The 15943-nt window shown below is 38.7% G+C and overlaps 1 protein-coding gene across 1 annotated transcript in view; it reads right to left on the bottom strand.

The window, feature by feature from the left end:
* The window catches only part of SNAP91 (synaptosome associated protein 91), a 123830-nt gene that overhangs the window by 34313 nt on the left and 73574 nt on the right, over nt 1–15943 (bottom strand). The window contains exons 14-15 of the mRNA XM_074988863.1: nt 4953–4967; nt 4628–4798 (exon numbers count right to left, since the gene is read on the bottom strand). Coding sequence (XP_074844964.1) covers nt 4628–4798; nt 4953–4967 — 186 coding nt within the window. The remainder of the gene's footprint in view (nt 1–4627; nt 4799–4952; nt 4968–15943) is intronic.

The raw sequence follows: 15943 nt of genomic DNA, 5'->3' as shown, positions 1-15943 counted from the left end.
CAAACCAAGCTCCTCTAATTTCTGGTCAGCATTCCCTTGACACTAAACATTTAAAAGCGAACATAAACTTTAAAGTTGGTGATATTGAGCAACGTTCTCTCTTTTGCCCTTTAAAAAAAAAGTGCTGACATTACAGAAATTTAAGCTTTGAAACCACTATAGTAATAAACTCCCAGAATTATAAAACTGGTAAACACTTTTCAAAGAAAGGGCCTGAACAGACTACTTTAGGCACGTTAAGTCTGACAACCATATGTACTGTTTACTATCATGGAGTAGTCCTAAAGAAAATTAATCGGTACTACTCACATAAGCAAGCTCAGTGCACAGTACCATTTGCATGCTCAGCTTCTAATGTGTGTTGCATAAACACAGCCAGATTTCTAAGACCTGGTCTACACTAGGTCCAACGTTGACCTAACTTATACAACTCCAGCTATGTGAATCATTGCAGTGAGTTGATGGAAGAAACTTGACTCCCCCTATTCTTCTGGCTCCCAGGGAGTACCAGATAGTTGACAGGAGCGTGATCAGCAGTTGATGCAGCAGATCTTTACTAGTCCCATTAAATCAACCCCCAGGAGAGAGATTTCTGCAGCATCTTTGGCTACGGCTACACTACAGTGATCTGTTGACAGAAGTTGCTGCTGGAAGATATCTTTTGGCAAAACTGCTGTCAGATTACGGCCATACAAAAAAGTTGATCGTTTGGGGGATCTGCCCTGTCGACAGAATGGCCAGACTGCCTGGCGACTTTCTCGACAGAACAGCCAACAGGAAGCACAACAGATGGGGCTGTCTGGTGACCTGGAAGCCCTGTCTGTCAAGAGGGGGGCCCTCCCCCGTCCTCCCCCACCCCAAGCATCCACACAGCTTTTTTGCTGACAGACTCTGTTGAAAAAAAGGTGTTCTGCCTCATGGGCTGTGGCCACACTCGGCCAAAACTTCGAAATGGCCATGCAAATGGCCATTTCGAAGATTACTAATGAAGTGCTGAATATTCAATTCAGCGCTTCATTACCATGAGGACACTTCCGGCTGCAGCACTTCCAAAGCGCTACTTTCAAAAGTGCGCAGCTCGGCGTGGCTACACAAGGGTCCTTTTCGAAAGGACCCCACTCCTTTTGAAATCCCCTCATTCCCCTCCGCTGAAAGGAATAAGGGGATTTCGAAAGGAGCGGGTTCTTCTGAAAAGGACCCCCATGTAGCTGCGCTGAGCCATGTGCTTTTGAAGTGCCATGGCCGGAAGCGTCCCAGTTGTAATGAAGCGCTGAATATTTAATTCAGCGCTTCATTAGTAGTCTTTGAAATGGCCATTTGCATGGCCATTTCAAAGTTTTGGCCAAGTGTGGCCACAGCCATGGAGAAATGACAGAAGGCTGTCGACGAAAGTGCCTAGCTCTGTCAACATACGGCATCCTGCATTTTTAGTGTGGATGTTCCATGAATTTTGGTTGACAAAACCCTCTGGTGAAGAGATAGTCTGTAAGTTTAGACAAGGCCAAAGTCCCAAATCTCCAGAGTTGCTCAGGAGAAAGAAAGGAATAAGGAAAATATAGCTAGTTGCAAACTTCCCGTTAGAAAGGAATGCTGCAACCACTCTTCCAAAGCCAGCATGAGGAAAGCTTACATGCTACAAGTTTAAATTTTAAAAGTAAATTGTGACTACTACTTAAAGGAAAAAAAAGCTCAATACAACATGCATCTGAACTTCAGCAAAACCAGATGAAAGCTGATATTTTAGTTTTATCAGCCCAAGTACAAATGAGAACTAAGAGCAATAGGAAAAAAGAGCCTGCCAATAAGCAGTTTCTCATTATTGCATTATAAATTTAAATGCAGTAAATTTAAAAGAATCCACAATGGCAAAACTGAATGGCAGCTGTTCAATCAGTAAAACATATAAGTAGTCAAAAAATCACTACATTATTGAAGAAACACACACTGGCATATGAACTGAAGGATGGAGAAATCTAAATCAGTATAACAAAGAACAGGACTGAAAGTTTTTCCACTTCGGATACTTCCAAGTGTAACTTTTTGCATGGGAGACTTTTTGCCTTCAAATCGCCAACATCTCAATCATCTGGAATACAACCTTTGGTACTACTCCTGGAAAAATAAACACTTTCCATGTACAATATAAAGGAGATTGATGCTGGGGAATACTTTCATTAATACTGATTTTAAATAAGTTAGCTCTGCTAATATAGTGTATTACATTAAGAAAACAAAAACCCATTGTGGGATTACAAGTAAACCTATCTGAGTTACTTGGAATAATAAATTACGGGCTGGGATTCTGTAAACAAGGGAATAAAGGTTTAATCCTTAAGATGTGAAACACCAACCTCCTCAAATGCAACAGCTAAATAATTCCAGCACGGATAAATCTGTACAAGTACTCATACAAAGGGGCATGGTGGGCTCTGAATATGCAAATTATTTTTTTCCTCTTGTAGCGTCATACTTACCTGGAACTTACGACAGATTTTCAATTTATAAATTGGGCTCTAGCTAGCTACACTATGATTTTCATAACCTTCTGAAGTATCCAGATTTTTTACAATACAAAAGACTTACAATAGTGAACTAACAGAACTGATACTACAATCCTGACAGTTTCTGCAAATTTTAGGTTTCTCAGAGAAAGCTACAAGAGATAACTAGGTCTCCCTTAAAAGCCTGAGACTAAAATAAACTTACCTCAACAGCAGTTACCATAATACACGGTTTACCTTAAGGATTTCAGCATAAGACTTTAAAACAAAAACAACTTGGACAAACTTTGCTACACACAAACACTTTGAAAGACGTGTAAAAGTTAAGTCATGAAAAAAATGGTACCATAGAAACAGTTAGAATTGCAGTGGAAATATTTACAATCCATCTTCCACTATGCTGCAAGAATGTTTCATTTCATTCATCCCAGCTCAAAAAAAATTATCAAATCATTTTTTGCTTTCTGGTCCCATGGTACCAGTACAAAACACTGCTGCAACTGAAATCCCAGCAGTGAATGTATCAAGTAAAACTTACTAGACATTCCTACACAATTTTTATGCTCCTGCTTAAAAAAAAGTTTTGGTTCTAAAGACTAAAGGAAAATAAATGGCTACATAATTCTTGGGTTAGGAGTGAGAAAAATAACAATGATTTAAAAGAACACAATCTATTTGAAATCAATTGTTAAAACCCTTAAAATTAGAGGATACACAATTTGGAACTATTACTGAGATACTGAAAATATCTACCTAAAAGTTATATGTGCATATAGCTTTGGAAAAAAAAAATCTTTGTTTTCAATACAAACACATCCTTCTGTGTCAGTTCTGTGACTCATGAAGGATCTCTCTTCCACAAACATTCATCAGGTCAAGAAACCACTCTTATTTCCATGATATCTGGGTCTCAAACATTTGAGAGGAGGAAAGATTATCTGTAATCTGTAGCTACTCAACATGGGTGAACAAGTAAAGGTTTTAGATCTTTTATCTAGATCTTGTTCCATAAAGAATATTATGAAGCAAAAAGTTGATAATTTTAAATACAAGTCTTCTCAACTGCTACATGAATAGTCATTTTTCTTCTGAAATAAATGTAGTTTAAGATCTTTTTGCTACTTTCTGAAGAAAAAAATAAATCACAAGTCTTAAGCCATTTCACTCTTTGGAAATACATTTGAGCTCCCCTTTCTTCTGGCCTTTTGATTCTGAAAGTTCTCCCCTACGCGGTCTAAAATGCTATTTATTTTTGTAACATCCAAACGCGTGCTGGACATGTTAAGAAAGTCCTCGATACAGGTTATAAAAATGGCTTATGGAGACAAAAAGGGAGTCCCCAGCCATCATCTTCTTGTAACTGCAGGGCACAGATGAAGCTAATAAATTGTATGTAGTTGCAAATTATAAGACATGCAGTGGTTAGGGCTTTTACCTGGGAGGTAGGAGAACTGGGCTCAATTCCTTCCTCCACATCATACAGGGTGTGTCTACACTAGCAAGTTCTTTTGAATTTTTTTTTTTTTAAAAAAAGCAGGCTCTTTCGAAAGATCCTGTGGAGCGTCTACACACAAAAAGCATTCATTCGAAAGTAAATTGAAAGAATGTGGTGCTCCTTTCAAAAAGTGCTCATCCACTCCCATATAAGGAAGAGCAACCTTCTTTTGAAAGCTCCTTTCAAAAGAAAAATGGTGTGTAGATGCTCCTCAGGGCCCTTCTTTCCAAAGAGCAGGCCTTGGGGCACCTGATTTTTTCATCCCTAGCCCATTCTTTCCAAAGAGCAGGAGACTGTGTAGGCACTCTCTTTTGAAGGAGCAGAAAACTGCTTTTTTGTACGTGGAGGCACTATTCTGAGCTAACATCATATATGCCATCATGTGCCAGCAATGCCTGGATGTTTTGTATATTGGACAGACTTCAAAGTCTCTCAGACAAAGAATTAATGGGCACAAAACAGTTAAATTTTAAGTTCCATTAAGACAGATCTAATTGCTTGAATAATTAGCGTTTCCAGACATCACAAGATCAAGTATTTAGTCAGACTTTGAAAGCTGGTGATTTAGGAAGCTGGTGATTTCAAGATGGCTTATTTTGCCTGCATGAATTGCAGCATTAAAGAAACTAACCTCCGAAAAGATCCACTTCAGCAGTGACAGCAGTAACAGTTGTGGTAGTTGTAGCAGATGCTGATGCAGTTGTAATTTCAGTAGTTGCAGCTGTAGTTGGGCTAGGCTCTGGTGCAAATGGATCTGAAATCTGTGGCTCAGAGGAAACACTGGACAGCGCTGCCAAATTGTCTATATGCAACCATATATGAGGACCAAAGGGAAAGAATGAGCAAAAGAGAGGGGGGTAGAAATACTAACACTAGATTCCAAGAAGTAAAGACAGCTGCTAAAAATTATATTAACAATTCTCTACTAAAAAGCATAGAAAGTACATGTTACTCACCCTCTCCCAAAAGGTCTGTAATATTGTCCATTATATGATAGCAATATAAAGAGAGAGAGAAGAGTTAATGACACTTCTAGAGTGAAGATGTGTTAGCCACATACATGATACACAATTTTTGAACCATTCAATCAATTGTATGCCACATTATCCAGACATGTCATCGATAACTTGAGCTTATATAGGACACACTGATTTTAGGAACTTTGTAGCCTTATGTCCAACTGAATTGATTTCTTTAATAGCTGTATTCAAATATTTATCTACCAGTGCAGGGAATTTTTTTTCGCTTGTCAAAATCCTTCATTACATACTTTCTATTAAATACAATACCAACACTAAAATTGAATGGACTGATTAATCATTTGTTTTAGCCAACTGAAACGTTTTCTTTTTAAGTACTTGGAGTCACAGGAGTTATCAAAAGTCTGGGACTATACTGGCATTGAAGGAGCTGAACAAGCAAAACCACTTTCATAAGTATTTTGTTGCCAGATTTAACCAGTCTTCTTATTTCCCATACTGCGACCTTTAATCTCAAGACTAAGATCCAAAATGATGTATTTACAGCTAAAAATGTTAACTGACTTACTGGAGATAATGGGCAACTCTAAAGTTTGTCAACAATACCTTACCTCTGGATAATGAGTCTCCTCCTACCTAGGTTTGCAAAACAACTACTGCTGGCCTACTAAAATGTAAACTCAACTCAATTGAAGAATCAGGAAACATTTGATGGTAAATTCTAACAATCAGCACACAAAGCACTTAGTAACTTGCCCCTTTACTCAAGCCCTACTATGCATCTGATCCAATGCCAATTTGCATGAGTGCGTTATCCAGAAACAATGTACATTGAGCATGCACACACACAAGACATTGGACTTGCTAGTTAACAGGGTTTGGGTTCAAGACTGGAGTTCAAGTTAGTCATCCAAAATGAAAAATTTGGCAAATACTCCACACTGCAAGAGGGAAAATGAGCTATCAAGAAAAAATTGGAGTCATTATATTAACTTTTTTTTAACATTTCAACTTTTATAGCTTGGCTGGAACTTTAACTTTTCTATGGCAACTTAGAGTAACTAGCTGTCTCTTCCTGCAAGAATTATATGATCAGGCTAAAAAGTTTTAAATTTTAGATCAGAATACATACTGTGGAGATAGGAAAGCACTGTACAATTCAGCATAGGAAGCAAAATGAGGTGTTTTTTTTTTAAATAAATACCCATGCTTAGTCTCAAATTCTGAACAAAGGCACTAACTCGGGGATGGTAGGAACTTTATAGTGGGGCTGCTGAGAGCCACTGAACCAATCCGTGAACCTATATTAATGGAAACCTCTTCAAACCAGGTGCGCAGCAGCAACTGCGCACAAACTAGAGCAGAATTATGGTGATAAACAGATAATTCAGAAACATTGCCTATCAGGACACCACTCATGCATAATCTATGCTTTAAATGAAAAGTTCAGGATTAATACACAGTCAAAATGATTTGGAGTTCTCTAGATGGTATTTGAAGATTTTTCTGCAGTAGAAAAAAACCTAGCTGAACTAGCAAGAAAGCAAATTCTTCCAAAGACATCATACTGGGCAAAATATGCCACCATAGAATGTATAACTAGGTATGTCACAAAACCAGAGACTTGATTTTTAGGTTACTAACTGACCACTGATCCGATCTTGGGGAGGCTTGTAGCTCTGGGTAAAATAAAGGAGAGTTACTAAAGCTTTAATATGTACTGTTACAAGTAGGTTTGGCTACCATCATTAAAGCTCCATCGATACTAGCATTCCTCTTTCAAAAGAGGCGTGCAAATGAGGGAAACAGAAAATGCAAATAGGTGCAGATTTACATGACACCTCATTTGCATATTATTTCAAAAAAGAAACGCAGTATAGCTGCAGCTCTTTCAAAAGAGCTTTTTCTTTTTTTAAGGAAAAAAAGGGAGAAGGGTTCTTTCAAAGATGGGGATTACTTTCAAAAGAGTCACACATACACCGCTTTTCTTCTTTCAAAAGGCGCTCTTTTGAAAGAATATGCAAGTGAGGTGCCAGATCTAGAAATCTGCACCTCATCTGCATTTTCAATTTCTTTCATTTGCATGCTTCTTTAGAAAGAGGAGGGTTACATCTACACTAGCATAAGTGATAAAAGGCTTAGAGAGTGGCCTAGAAATTAGTAATATGAATCTTGTGATAAATTGAATATGATCAGTAGCATCTTGGAGATCTTTTTGCAATAAGTGCTAACATCATGGATGTATTAAAATGACTTGAAAATGTAATTATGGGGAACTGGAAAAACAAATGTGTTAACATCTGGAAACCAGTAGCTCAGCACACTAAAATCAAAGTAGCAGGTGGGCATGTTATCAGGTCATCCCAGATATATGTAGATGGAATGGAAATGGATGTAGAAAAAGATTGTCAGGTCAATCTTCAAACTAGACATTGGGGTGGCTGTATAATGGAAACCTGAGTATGAACAAGCCTGCTTGTGATGTCTCCATTTATTTCTTCTGTCATCTTTGCCCTCAATCTCCCTCAGGTTGGAAAAATGTCAGTGCTGGCAGGGCTTTATCTTGTACCAGCCCAAGGCTATAATAATGCAGCATACGGGGGTATTTTGTTGTGTATCTACGTACGTACATGTGTTCTAATTATCCTTGTAACTCTTCTTTATCTGCATTTTAAGTAAGTCTTCCCCCTTTCTGTATGTGCTCCACTAAATGTCAACCTAATAACTTTGCGTAGTTTCCTGAGTAAGGAACCGGTAAGTCATCTGTGCAATTTTCACTCAGCTTAATGGAGGCTACATAAACAATTTTCTGTTTTAGCCCAAGAAAGTCAGAAGGAAAAGGCTGCAGTAGTACAGAAAAAGTCCTGTACTTCCATTCAGACAATGTGTTATCATTTCCCTTCATAAATGGGGAAGTGTTTGTTAGAATACACAAGATGCAAGAAGGGTCAAAAAAGTTAAAGTTTTCTGAAAAATACTCTACATGATAACTGGTAGCTGGAATGAGTAGCACAGGGATGGGATGTCGAGTTTTGCACCATCACAATTAGTCAGCAAATGCTTGATAAATTTACGAATAGGCTTGTACGACATGGCTGCCTCCAAGAATTGGCAACTGAACACAATCATAGAATCCATGAAGTCCCTTTTAGTTTTATACCTCCAAGTGCCACCTGTTGCATCTTTTTCAGAAAGGCCTCCTATTGCATTAACATGAAGGCTGCCATACTTTTCTAAAGTCGCCAGACCTGGAACACATTGAAAAGGACTCGGAGTAAAGTTTTTCATGGTTTCTACCACAACAATGCTTGCTGTACCATGAAGAGGAGACAAAGGCCCTTATTTACATATAAAGGCTACTGAACAGGAAGCTATCATCAAGTCTTGTGGTAGCTCTCAGCCACTCTGTTGTGGCTATATGATTGAGTGATCACCAGTTAAAAAAAAAAACAAAAACATTTTCTAACAGCTACAGACAGTGAATTCAATAAAGTGAAGCTCTTGTTTCGCCCAAGATAGAAACTAAGTTTAGTACCTATGGAAAAAAATGTCATTCTTTAAAACTGAGACCAATGTAGATTTCAACATAACAAAAATGCACTTTTGTAGCCAGACCCACACCATTCTATATATGCATCTACACACAGCCCTTAATAAGCATGCCTCCATTTCATTTCATGACATTTATAATTTACTACCAAAGTATTTCATAGGTATGGAACACTAAATATAGTTGAAAGGAGTCTTGGCTGGCTCTGAAACTTCCTGAACTCTTAAATGCTCCTCACTCCTGCTGTTGTCCTCTTCACTCAGGTCAGAGGTTAAACAACAGGGCGAAGGAAGTGCCACAGCTGCTTCAGTTTAAAAAAAACAAAGAACTCCTGGTCTTCCGCCTAAGTTGGGTGAGCAGACTCTCCTGCACTGACACCTCCTCTGAGATAGAAACAGAAGAGGGAGAGGGCTTACTGCACCATCTGGTTTAAAACGTAATTGGGCCTTGCCAGTGACTGGTTTTTGCATCATTGTGCATCAAGGCAGCTTTAATGTCATTGCAGTACTACTAGGTACTTCCATTTCACTACTGACTACCAAAGTATACAAATGTAAACTAAAAAAAGATGTCTCAGCTTTGCAAAAATCAACAGCTCTTACAACTTTTGACTACAGAGATGAAAAAGGAGCAGACTTTTAACTTCTCAACAGTAAGAGTGACTATGAAGTTCCCACTCATCTTCTCAATGAAGCAAAAAAATCATTGACTATGGCTTTATTACATAGAGAGTGGTACAGATTTCTTGCTTTAAAGCATGTGTCTTTACTAGTCTGTAGACAATAATTTAATAATTTTTAAAAAAAAAATACCTGGCCCTGCAGATTTCCATGACCAGCATCTGATGAAGTGAGTCTGTGCTCACGAAAGCTCATGCTCAAAACTTTTCTGTTAGTCTATAAGGTGCCACAGGACCCTTCATTGCTGTGACAATAATTTAGTGTCTGTTGAGCAGTGCAAACTAATGGCACATATACATAGTATATTGGCCAATACAGTCATCAATAATTCTTCCCAAATTAAACAAAATAGAGTAGAGGAACACTATAAAGACACATGGCATGATCCTAATAGCTGTATCTGTATTATAACCAATCTTTACTTCAAACATTGGGGTAAAAAGAAAGTGCATAATCTGTGGAAATTAAGCATTTCCTGAAGGACTTTTATTCAGAAGACCAGAGGAATGTTCACAAAAGTAAATACATCAACAGAAAAGAAGCCAACACATTTTCAAAGGTTTATTTTTTAAAATAAAACTTAAAAGGCAGTTCTTCAAATAAGGATTGTACAGGAGTAGCAAGAGGTAGATTTAAAAAATGTGTCAGTTTGGTCTACAAACACTGCATACCTGGCTGAGCTTTGAAAGTTCGGCTTGAGATAAAGCTGCTGGAAACACTCATGCCTCGCATGTGTCTATACCTGAACATAACTAAAATTGTTACGTCACTCAGGGTATTGCTACACAGCAAAGGTATTTCAAAATAACCGCTGTCATTTTGAAATAATTTGGTTAGCTTCACCACAGTGTAACCGCTACTGTGGAATAAATTTGAAATAGCAGTTGGCTTATTTAAAAATTGGTAACCCTCATTCTATTTTGAAATAGCTATTAATAGGCACTGTTAAGACAGGGAATAGAGCCTACTTTGAAAGAAGCCATGGTGAGTCCAAGGATTATTTCGAAATAGGCACTGTGTGTGTAGACAATGCATTTAGCTATTTCAAAATACATTTTGAAATGCATTTTGTATATAGCACCATTTCAAAATAAGCTATGTTGGAATCTCCTGGAATAGCTTATTTTGAAATAAGGCTGCTGTGTAGACATACCCTAATTTATAGATAACTGTATTATACTAAAGTCTCCTAATTTCCTCACATGGCAGCCCATTACAGCACTGTAAAGAAGTTAATCATGGTTTAATAAAGCAATTAAAGAGAAAAAAAACAAAACACTGAGCATAAGAAGGCAAAAATTAAAAATACATTTTTTTACTGCTTTTTATACTTACTGCTGTTACAGATATTTTTGTGGAACAGAGGAATGAAGCTGTGAAATTACCAAAAGGTGAGTATTAGGTCAAATTTCAAAATTAATCCACTTAAACATTTCATGACATTCTGATGCTGTAGGGGCCATAATTTTTCTTTGAAAAGATTCTTTTGCAACTTGTCCAAGAAAACCATTTATCAAAAGATAAATGAGTGAGTGGTCAACATCTGAGACACTATCTGTATTTGCTATATTGCTTCAGACAATTTGCAGCACTGCTTTACTTCTTTTTAATCAACCATTCCCTTAGCAAGCCTAACACCCAAGAAAAGGCAGAAATTTAAAGTGTAGGACTTCCAAGAGCACCAACAGTATGTCTACACTGCAATCAGACAGCCACAGATGGCACATGCAAGATGACTTTGGTTCACCAGCACTGTAGCCCAAGCTCTGGGACTCTGAGGACAAAGAGTCCCAGAGCCTGGGCTGCAGCCTGGAGACTGTATGTCTATACCACAATTAAAAACAACCCCTTAATCTGAACCCCAGTCATCTTGCACAGGACTATCACAGGTATCTAACTGCAGTTATACACACACTAGGTATCTAATTTGGAGCACAAAAACAAGAAGTCCTGTGGCACAGGTACTCCTCCAAGACTTGGGATCACAAGTAATTTAAGGTAGGATTTTCAAATTTGGCTGAGATTTCAGCAACAAATAAAGAAACGCTCAAAAGACTGGTCTGTCCTATCTTTCCATGTAAACGCAAACTGGAGAAGTTAAGTAAACTTTCATCACGGGGGTCCATAAAACGGAACCCTTAGTAATACATGCTATTCCTTACTCTTTGCTTGCTCATCCATTCCATATATCCTCTTTGATACATTATGGTCCATTAATTCTGTAATTTTTTTAACCTTATTTAACCTACTGCAACAGAAAGATGTGAATGGTTATTGCACTTAAGCTAGGGACCAATTTTTGTACACTTTGTGTAATATATATAACAATGGCGGTTAAGTACAAAAAAGGAGAAATTTTCAGAAAGCAACATTAACTACGTGCTAATGTGCAAATACATTTTGAAATCCAAATTACTGGTGAAGCAGCCTGTGTATCTGTGAAGGCTACAGATTATTCCACTGTACTAAAAGCTAAATTTCTGATGTGCCTTAGGCTGTGAAGACAAAAACAAGCTCTTAGCGACAACTGCTACCCTCTTGCTTAGTTTCAGGATTTCCTTTTCTTACCTCTAAATCTATGTTTCTGAATTTCTTTCAACACATATAAAATTAATCTAGGTTTGAAACCTAGAGACTCAAGTTTCTGGAATCCACAAAGAATGTTAAAATGTTATGTGCATACATTACAACCTGCCTAGCATTGCTGAAAGAAAGGAGGATGTGAGCATATGAAGACATAAGTAGACTGTCAACTTTTCAATACTTGTGAGAGCTGCTGTTTTGACAGATCATAGAACACTAGGACTGGAAGGGACCTTGAGAGGCCATTGAGTCCAGCCCCCTGCCCTCATGGCAGGGCCAAGTACTGTCTAAACCATCCCTGATAAACATCTAACGGGTTCTTAAATATCTCCAGCGATGGAGATTCCACAACCTCCCTTGGCAATTTATTCCACTGTTTGACCACCCTGACAGTTAGGAACTTTTTCCTAATGCCCAACCTAAACCTCCCTTGCTGCAGTTTAAGCCTATTGCCTCTTGTTCTATTCTCAGAGGCCAAGAAGAACAAGTTTTCTCCCTCCTCCTTATGACACCCCTTTACATACCTGAAAACCGCTATCATGACTCCCCTCAATCTTCTCTTCTCCAAACTGAACAAGCCCAATTCTTTCAGCCTTTCTTCATAGGTCACATTCTCCAGACCTTTAATCATTCTTGTCACTCTTTTCTGGACCCTCTCTAATTTCTCCACATCCTTCTTGAACTGCGGTGTCCACAACTGGACACAATACTCCAGCTGAGGCCTAACCAGCGCAGAGTAGAGCGGAAGAATGACTTCTCATGTCTTGTTCACAACACACCTGTTAATGCATCCCAGAATCATGTTTGCCTATTTTTTTTTTTTTTGCAACAGCATCGCACTGTTGACTCATATTTAGCTTGTGGTCCACTATAACCTCTAGATCCCTTTCTGCTGTAGTCATTCCTAGACAGTCTCTCCCCATTCTGTATGTGTGAAACTGATTGTTCCTTCCCAAGTGGAGCACTTTGCATTTGTCCTTATTAAAAACTCATCCTGTTTACCTCAGACCATTTCTCCAATTTATCCAGGTCATTTTGAACTATGACCCTAACCTCCAAAGCAGTTGCAGCCCCTCCCAGCTTGGTATCATCTGCAAACTTAATAAGCGTACTTTCTATGTCAATATCTAAATCATTGATGAAGATATTGAACGGAACCTGCCCTAACACAGACCCCTGCAGAACCCCACTTGTTATACTTTTCCAGCAGGATTGAGAACCATTAAGAACTACTCTCTGAGTACGGTTAACTAGCCAGTTTTGCACCCACCTTATAGTAGCCTCATCTAAGTTGTATTTGCCTAGTTTTTTTATAAGAATATCATGCAAGACCGTATCAACTGCTTTACTAAAGTTTAGGTATAACACATCTACAGCTTCTCCCCTATCCACAAGGCTTGTTATCCAATCAAAGAAAGCTATCAGATTAGTTTGACATGATTTGTTCTTTACAAATCCATGCTGGCTGTTCCCTATCACCTTACCACCTTCCAAGTGCTTGCAGATGATTTCTTTAATTACTTGCTCCATTATCTTTCCTGGCACTGAAGTTAAGCTGACTGGCCTGTAGTTTCCTGGGTTTTTCTTATTCCCCTTTTTATAGATGGGTACTATATTTGCCCTTTTCCAGTCTTCTGGAATCTCTCCTGTCACCCAAGATTTTCCAAAGACGATAGGTAAAAGGCGCAGATACCTCCTCCATCAGCTCCTTGAGTATTCTAGGACGCATTTCATCAGGCCCTGGTGACCTGCAGACATCTAATTTTCCAAAGTGATTTTTAACTTTTTCTTTTTTATTTCAACTTCTAGCCCCACACCTTACCCACTAGTATTCATTATGTTAGGCATTCCTTCATCAGACTTCGCAGTGAAGACCGAAACAAAGAAGTCATTAAGCATCTCTGCCATTTCCAAGTTCTCTGTTACTGTTTCTCCCTCCTTACTGAGCAATGGCCCTATCCTGTCCCAGGTCTTCCTCTTGTTTCTAATGTATTTATAAAAAGCCTTCTTGTTTCCCTTTATGCCTGTAGCTAGTTTGAGCTCATTTTGTGCCTTAGCCTTTCTAATCTTGCTCCTGCATTCTCATGGTGTTTGCCTATATTCATCCTTTGTAATTTGTCCTCGTTTACATTTTTTATACAATTCCTTTTTTATTTGGAGATCATGCAAGATCTGCTGGTTAAGCCAAGGTAGCCTTTTGCCATATTTCCTATCTTTCCTATGCAATGGGATAGCTTGCTTTTGGGCCCTTAATAATGTCCCTTTGAAAAACTGCCAACTCTCCTCAGCTGTTTTTCCCCTCAGTTTTGCTTCCCATGGGACCTTACCTACCAGCTCTCTGAGTTTACCAAAATCTGCTCTCCTGAAATCCATTATCTCTAATTTGCTGTTTTCCCTTCTACCCTTCCTTAGAATTGTGAACTCTATGATTTCATGATCACTTTCACCTAAGCTGCCTTCCACTTCCAAGTTCTCTACCAATTCCTCCCTATTTGTTAAAATCAAATCTAGAACAGCTTCCCCTTGGTAGCTTTTTCAACCTTTTGGAATAAAAAAAAATTGTCTCCAATACAATCCATGCATCAGGGTTTCTAAACTCCTCATTTTTATTGCTCTTCTCTGGACTGTCCAGTTTGGCCATATCTTTCTTCAAGTGTGGCAATCAAAATCACACACACGATATTCTAGCTGAGCGTCACCATTGCCAAGTAGAGTGGAACAATTTACTCCTATGTCTTGCAAAGGAGGAGGTCAAAGAGCCACAACCAGGTAGAAATTTAGATGTATCCAATTTTCTTCAGCTTTGCTCATCTCTATTCTATGGGGAAAAAACCCTTCAACTGTAGCAGTTTGTATGAGCAGTGAAATGTTATATGCTCATGCATCTCGTGCCTTCTTTAAGATTTAAGATAATAAGCTAAAGATAATAAGTTTACAAGGGCATACGAAAAACAGTGCCCTGAAGTAGTCCCTATTCTTACAGGGTTCTATGGTGTTTGCGTTGAGTAATTTGAGGTGTGCTGGAACAACAGGAAAGAGAGACAGCTAGAAGTGATGGGATCCCCCCTAACAAAGAGAGGAAAGACCATCTTTCCAGTCAGGCTTGTAAACCTAGCGAGGAGGGCTTTAAGCTAGGTTTGACTGCGGATGGCGACACAAGCGCTGAGGTATACGGGGAAAGAAGGTACAACAAAGGAGCACCACTCATTCGAAAGGAGAAAGCCAATCGGCATATTATTTAAGGTGTTTGTACACAAATGCAAGAAGACTGGGAAACAAACAGGAAGAATTAGCAGCCTTGGCACAGTCAAAGTAGCATGAAGTGATTGGAATAATGGAGACTTGGTCAGATGACACACAGAACTGGAGCATGGTCATGGAAGGGTATAAACTGTTCAGGAAGGACAGGCAGGGGTAAAAAGGAGGAGGAGTGGAGCTCTGTGAGAGAGCAGTATGATTGCTCAGAGCTCCAGTATAAGAAGGGAGAAAAGCCAGTTGAATGTCTTTGGGTTAAGCTTAGAAGCAGAAGCAACAGATGTAATGTGTTTGGTGTCTGCTATATGCCACCAGATCAAGCAGATGAGGATTTCTTCAGCCAACTAAGAGAAGGTTCCAAATCACAGACCCTGGGTTCTCATGAGAAAGCTGAGCAGTAAAATACAGACCCTTGATTTCAGAAGAGCAGACTTCAACTCCCTCAGAGAGCTGATGGGCCCAATCCCCCAGGAAGGTAATATGAAGGGGAAAGTAGTTCAGGAGAACTTGCAGTATTTTAAAGAGGTCTTATTGAAGACACAGGAATAAACCATCCTAAGAAAAGCAAATATGGGAGGCAACCAGCTTGGCTTACAAGAGAAATCAAAAAGGATGTGTATAAGGGCTCAAAGTATTCCATGACAAAGCTGAGCTTTCTTTAACAAGAGTATTTCACAGGGTACAAATTTCAGTTTAGCAACAGGAAAAGAATCTAAAATATATTTACTGACAGCCTGCATGCTCTTACAGATTCTTAAATATTTAGTTATAATTGAAAATTAGCTCTAAAAATTAAGCGATGTTTACCTGCATTACCTCCCAAAGAGTGAAAAGATAAATTGCATTTTCAAAATAAACTTGAAAAAGTCACACAAAACAAAAGGGAGTTTTTGCCAACT

Source organism: Carettochelys insculpta, chromosome 3 (assembly GCF_033958435.1).
Source record: "Carettochelys insculpta isolate YL-2023 chromosome 3, ASM3395843v1, whole genome shotgun sequence".
Lineage (NCBI taxonomy): Eukaryota > Metazoa > Chordata > Testudines > Carettochelyidae > Carettochelys > Carettochelys insculpta.
This window is presented reverse-complemented; position numbering and strand designations above follow the sequence as displayed.